The 7196-nt window shown below is 44.6% G+C and overlaps 1 protein-coding gene across 1 annotated transcript; it reads left to right on the top strand.

The window, feature by feature from the left end:
* Positions 1-5304: 5304 nt before the first annotated feature.
* Positions 5305-6269, top strand: LOC308461651 (olfactory receptor 11H6-like). Its single transcript, XM_080978734.1, has one exon. It carries the CDS (start codon positions 5413-5415, stop codon positions 6163-6165), a length of 753 nt encoding a protein of 250 aa, XP_080834860.1. The 5' UTR covers positions 5305-5412; the 3' UTR covers positions 6166-6269.
* The last annotated feature ends 927 nt before the right edge of the window (positions 6270-7196 follow it).

Below are 7196 nucleotides of genomic sequence, written 5' to 3'. Positions count from 1 at the left end.
GGGAATGCCAAATGAGGGAGACTGGGTAATCTGCTTTGGGGTGCAGAACTGTGAACAAGAGTGTTCACGAGGAGAAGGAGGGAGGCTGGAAGAGATCCTGGTGGACTGGAAACTTACCTGAAAGGAATAAGATGGTGTTAAAAGTGTAATTGTGTTTCATTATTGGTTTTTGATTATGTGTGTTCTAATTGCCTTTGCCAATTCGTTATTTTTCTACAAGGAAGTTGTAGTTTGCTGCTTGTTTGTACATCTGGGGACAGATGCCTTGTTCTTGGGAATGGGTAGTGTTTTGAGTTCGGGAGGGGCGGTAAACTGTGTGCCGAGAGACTTCTAACCCCTGGATCCAGCAAATTTTAAAATATAAGCCAGGCTAGCTTCTTGGTCAGACGATCACCTGGGTGATGGGCCATTAGGAAGAACATGAATGGTGATGAGCCATTAAGGGGCCATTAAGGACTCTGTGTGAGGTGGCAAATGGCTGGGGCCCATCCCTCAACTTGCGGATAGTTAGAAGAATAAAGTCAGAGCTGGGAGTTGAGACTTGTAGTGATGTGAGCTAGATGAAAAGCAGCAAGCTGGAAAGACAGTCTGATTTCTGCTGGAATCCAAGGCTGTGGCTCTGGAAGAAGTAAGGCCTTCTTGGGCTGTTAATACTGTGAACCCTTCATTATAGGATCAGGTGGTCTATATGTGTAAATAAACCATATATCATAAAGACACCACAGTCTCTGCTGTGCCTCATTTTCAAAGGGAAAAACGAACCCTGGGTAAGTGCCTGGAATCATTGGAATCTCGCACCGCTCAGAGAATGGGGTGGTGCACAACAATATTTACTCTAAGAAATTGGCCTCCCCTGCCTTATTGTGTGAAATGTTTGTGCTGCAATTTTTTTTAGGATGCCAGCAAAAGGCAGACTTATTTCTGTCTCCCATCAGCTGATGGCGGAGGGAGAAAGAAACCTGGCTTTGGCAGGCATTGGCTGTGTGAGGAAGAACTCTTTTGCACATTAGATGTCTAGAACCAGGTGATGGGCAGGAGAAAGAAGCATTTTCCCAGGCCTAGGCTTGACGTTTCCCAAAATACCACACACATCACTGGTAATACCCTTTGTACTTTAGTTCCCAAGTGCCCAACAACCACTGCAAAGAAATTTGACAGGTGGGCAGAACAGCCCACATATCAATCTTGTGCTATAATGGTGGTGCCATGTGATTGATGGGTGAGTTGTCCCACCCACCTGTCATTGGGTGGCCAATATAAATACTACTGATAAGAAAAGCCACTGTAAGCCCCTCAATAAAAGACATGGGAACATAGCACACTCCACAACCACCTTTGATGGGGAAAATAATAATATTCCATTGTTTGGCTTTTATTTTACATTTTTAAACAGTCAGCGATAAGCCATGCCTACTGCAAAAAAAGCCATTATAGCAGCAACTCCAAATGTCAATTGGTAAGTGCTCCAAATATGGAGAAATCCTCCCTGGTTTCTCTCCAGCAAGCATATAATGTTCTTTCTTCCTCAGCTCACCCGTGGAATATTAGCACAGCTCTGCTAAAGCGACTGTCACTATCCAGATCTTTGCTTCCCCAGCACCCTCTGGAGATAAGGGTCCCTTGAGACTTTGGCCTGAGGATCTGACATAACAGCCTCCTTTCACCGGCCAGTTCTTTGGAACTAAAGACGGGATCATGCTAGCAGAGAAGTATTCGGGAGAAGTAAGGTATGTTTGCTTGTTTGTACTCTTCCTCTGTCCGAAGCCCTCAGCCTAAGTAGGCAGCTATTCTGCAGAACAAGGTGGAGGGGGAAGGGGGGTCTTCCCTATTCTAACCACTGTACCCTACTGTCCTTCATGGAAGCAACATAAAACAATGGACTCTGGAGGAATTCCACTTCTCTGACCTAGAAAATCTTTCACTTTTCGTCTGCCAGAACTGTAAACAGAATTATTGGTTGTGCCTGCATCTGAGCATTGCTTGAAATTCTGAAGACAGGGGAGAAGGAGAGGGATAGAAAGCTCCAATGATGCATATCTAAAGCCTGTTTATTTTCATGCCCTATTTTTCTTCCACATAGCCATAGAATTGTAGAGCTGGAAGTGACCCAAAGGGTCATCTAGTCCAACCCTCTGCTATGCAGGAATTACTTCTAATGGAGGAATCACAGCTTGGGTTCCATCATTTTTAGTGGTAGTAGTAGTAGTAGTAGTAGTAGTATTTCATTTTTTGCATTTATTTGTCACCTTTGCTCCAAGGAGCTCACATGATTCTCCCTCTCTCCATGTTAGTGAGGTATCTTAGGCTGAGAGCTGGTGACCGACCGAAGGTCACCCAAGGAGCTTAATGGCCAAATAGGGATCTGAACCCTGGTTTCTCAGGTCCCATCCAGGCACACACCAGCTGAAACTCGCTTAGCTTTAGCAAGGTGGTATCTACAGACACTGGTCCTTATAAGCCTAGTCTTTACTGAAGTTGTAAACTTGAGAAGGTTTGCCTAGATCCTAAGCTCAGTGCATGTTTGACAACAGTAAAATACAAATTAATGCATTTCTGTGTTTCTTGCTATAATCATATGCAAATATGTATGTGTGTAATTCAATTGATTGCTCCTTTCCCCCTTCCGCTTCCCGTTTTCCCATGCACTAGATCTGAATTTAACAAATTAACATGACAGATGTCATCCTTGAATCTGCCCAAACATGCGGTAAGAAATTTTGTTAAATATTTCTTCCTTGTCCTCAGCTGAGTATTGCTTCTCAGTTTTATTTGTAAACATAAAGTAGTCCGGCAACAGCAGTCAAACAGGATACTGCAATAAGATAAGATGACAAGATAAATCTTGATTATACATGAAATAGCCTTTTTGTGTCCTCTGTGTACAAAGGCATAGGGAGCTGATTTAATCCAGATTAGACTATATTGTCCATTTAGCAAAGTATTGCTTATTCTGATTGGCAGCAGTTCTGCAGGGTCCAGTCAGAGATCCTTCCTAGCACCTGCACCAGACCCTTTTAACTAGAGATATCAGGAAAGGAAGCTGGTTCTTTCTGCAAGTGAACCATCTTCTCTGTCAGTCAGCTATGGTTCCTCCCTGAAGATTCTGATTGAGGCAGGAAATGTGTTTGGGGTTGTCTTTGACAGAATGGCCCCAAAATCTTATCCCAAAAGCTCTGATTGCATATCATGGCTTGGGAAGTGGGATGTGGAGCCAGGGAGTGGCTTGGATGTCAGACTGTTGGAGTTAGACTGGGGCCACATCTATGCCATACATTTAAAGTACTTCTACCGCTTTAACACTCATTACTTCCCCCAAATAATCCTGGGACATGTAGTTTGCTGAGGGTGCTGGGAAATGTAGTTCTGTGACAGCTCCTAGCAGCTTTGGGCTCCTTTAATGAACTACATGGGTGGTGCTGTGGTCTAAACCACTGAGTCTTGGGCTTGCCGATCAGAAGGTCGGGGGTACGAATCCCCACAACAGAGTGAGCTCCCGTTGCTCGGTCCCAGCTCCTGCCAACCAGCACACAGTGCAAGTAGATTAATCGGTACCGCTCCAGTGGGAAGGTAAACAGCATTTCTGTGCACTGCTCTGGTGTCAGTCTTCCTTTGCACCAGAAGCAGCTTAGTCATGCTGGCCACATGACCCAGAAAAACTGTCTGCAGAGTGGACAAACACTGTCTCCCTTGGCCTGTAAAGCGAGATGAGCACCGCAACCCCAGAGTTGGTCACGACTGGACTTAACTGTCAGGGGTCCCTTTACCTTTACCTTTACCTTTACCTTTAATGAACTACAGTTCCCAGGATTCTTTGGGGAAAGCCATGATTCTCAAAGTGGCTTAAGAGTGCTTGAAATGTATGGACCCCAGCTTCAAATCTCTGCTTAGTCACAAACCCTGATAAGTGACTCTGGGCCAGTCACTGCCTCAAACTCCCTCACAGGGTTGCTCTGAGAATAAACGGAATGGGGGCCACATAATAATAATAATAATAATAATAATAATAATAATAATAATATTTTATTAACTAAATAGCATGTTCTCAAAGAAAGAAGGAAAATTTCTGGAAACTTTGAAAATGCTCTGTGTGTATGTGTGTGAGTGTGTGAGAGAGAAAAACACAGACAAACATAAATTCAATTAATAATAATAATAATCAGACAAATAGAGAATTCTGTTTTCTTGAAAATTAGGTATTTTTTTAAAAATCAGCATTCACCTGACATCTAATGCCAGCTTTGCCTATGTTTCTTTTGCCTCAGATTTCATAAGTAATTTTTTTTTTTATTCTGATTATCCTTTTAATATGTTTATGTAGTTCTTTACTATATTGCTGTATTTTATTGTTGCAATCTATTCTGGAAAATCACTTTACTATTATTTACTTTAATGTACGGACGTATTTGAAATATTTATTTTTTTATTATATGCTATATCATTTTTTAAAATCAAAGCACTTTACTATAATGTCTATATATAATTAGCATATATAAAATGTTAAAATCAGAGGCAATCAACTAACTATAATGGTAAGATGATGATAAAGATGATAATAATCGGGGGAGATGAGCAGGAACTCAAGAGAACTGAGTTCCCTTACCTTTTTTAAATTAAATTTTTTTTTGTCTGGGGGCGCTGGAACAGATATACACCCAATGCCTGAGCCAAAAATCCACCTATATCTGTAATCAATAAAGTTGTGGCCATTTCTAATCCAGATCATTGACGGCTTGAGTTTATTAATCACATCTTACATTTAGCCACTGCAATAAACAAACAAACTTCGTGATGAGTTCCCCTACCTTTTTCCAGAAAAAAACACAGATAATAATAATATTAATAATATCATTGCTACAAATATATAATAGACAATGTACAATATTAGAGAGAAAAGAAGTGAACAATAAGAAAATGAATATATATAATGCATATTCTCCACCTCTTTCTTCCCCCTGCCCCTCAAATTGCTAATCCCGCCAATTCTCAGTCCTATCCTCACAACGTCTAGACAAATCCTGTTTCGTTTTTGTTCTCTTTGAACAGTTGCCAGCTTTTTTTTAACCCTAACCATATAATCTTGCCTGCACACATCCGGAAATTTGCAGGGAGGGGGGAAGCAGAAGAGGATTGTGAGGTCAGTGTGTGTATCGTTTGGCCAGGCTAAAGAGCTTCCCTAGCAAAAGTTAACCATTTCCACACACCCCTCTGTGCCAACAGGGGCAGCACCCTTTGGACCAAGCCAACGACACCAGCTTGACGGCAGGGTTTGTCCTCTTGGGCTTCCCGTCCCTCTCGCCTGCCTCCCGCCTGCTCCTTTGCTCTTCGCTGTCCATTTGCTATGCCTTCACCTTGGTGGGGAACCTGTGCATTGTGTGGGCCGTCCTCCGGGACTCTCGCCTCACCCGCTTGCCCATGTACATCCTCCTGGGGAACTTCTCCAGCTTGGAGATGTGCTACGTAACCACCACGGCGCCTCGGATGCTGTGGGATCTGTCCTCGCCACTGCCAGGCATCATCTCCTTCAACGGATGCTTCCTCCAGTTCTACTTTTTCTTCTCTATGGGAACCACCGAGAGCTTCCTCCTCGCAGCCATGGCACTGGATCGCTACCTGGCCATCTGCCACCCGCTGCGTTACCCGATGCTCATGTCCCCCCGGTTTTGCTGCTTCCTATCAGCTTTCTGCTGGGCATCCGGTTTCCTGTGGTTCCTGGTGCCCATCGTGCTGATTTCCAAGCTCCATTTCTGTGGCCCAAACACCCTCGATCATTTCATCTGCGACCCAGGCCCACTGCTGGCTTCCTCCTGCATGCCAGCCCCCACCACAGAGATGGCTTTCTACAGCCTCAGCTCGATTGCCATCTTTGGACCCTTCCTCTTCATCGTGTGCTCCTACGCGGCGGTCCTCAAGGCGGTCATGCAGCTGCCTTCAGCCGCCTCAAGGCAGAAGGCCTTCTCTACTTGCACCTCCCACTTGGCGGTGGTGGGCCTTTTCTACGGCTCCATCATGGTCACCTACGTGGCTCCCGAAGCTTCAGGGGGCAGCAACAAGGTGGTGACCCTCTTCTATTCTGTGCTGACCCCTTTGCTCAACCCAGTTATCTACAGCCTGAGGAACAAGGAGATGAAAGACGCCTTAAGGAGAACACTGTTCCAGGGAAATTAGGGGCTTTGATTCGCGGGTGGTTGGTTTGGACCTTGGCCAAGAGATCGGGGCCTTTCCCTCTGTAGGAGCTACCATGGCTGGCTGGCTGGCTGGAAACAGGAGAGAGGGGCGAAATCCAGTTCAGTCGGCATTTAAAGGCAAACTTACCTCATTCCTGTTCCCCGAAATAACATCATGTGAAACCAAACACAACTAGCTTTTGAAATCCACATGAATTTTGCAGTTCAGCTGTCCATCCAGAAACATGTCCATAAATGTGCATATGAGTGGGGACTAGTGGGGTGCCACAGGGTTCTGTCTTGGGCCCAGTCTTATTCAACATCTTTATCAACGACTTGGATGATGGAGTCAAGGGCATCCTGATCAAATTTGCAGATGACACCAAACTGGGAGGGGTGGCTAACACCCCAGAGGACAGGATCACACTTCAAAACGACCTTGACAGATTAGAGAACTGGGCCAAAACAAACAAGATGAATTTTAACAGGGAGAAATGTAAAGTATTGCACTTGAGCAAAAAAAATGAGAGGCACAAATACAAGGTGGGTGACACCTGGCTTGAGAGCAGTACATGTGAAAAGGATCTAGGAGTCTTGGTTGACCACAAACTTGACATGAGCCAACAGTGTGACGCGGCAGCTAAAAAAGCCAATGCAATTCTGGGCTGCATCAATAGGAGTATAGCATCTAGATCAAGGGAAGTAATAGTGCCACTGTATTCTGCTCTGGTCAGACCTCACCTGGAGTACTGTGTCCAGTTCTGGGCACCACAGTTCAAGAAGGACACTGACAAACTGGAACGTGTCCAGAGGAGGGCAACCAAAATGGTCAAAGGCCTGGAAACGATGCCTTATGAGGAACGGCTAAGGGAGCTGGGCATGTTTAGCCTGGAGAAGAGGAGGTAAGGGGTGATATGATAGCCATGTTCAAATATATAAAAGGATGTCACATAGAGAAGAGAGAAAGGTTGTTTTCTGCTGCTCCAGAGAAGCGGACACGGAGCAATGGATCCAAACTACAAGAAAGAAGAT

This window comes from Podarcis pityusensis, assembly GCF_964106645.2.
Source record: "Podarcis pityusensis genome assembly, chromosome: 13".
Classification (NCBI taxonomy): domain Eukaryota; kingdom Metazoa; phylum Chordata; class Lepidosauria; order Squamata; family Lacertidae; genus Podarcis; species Podarcis pityusensis.
Note: the sequence above shows the minus strand (reverse complement) of the source record. Positions and strands in the feature narration are given on the sequence as shown.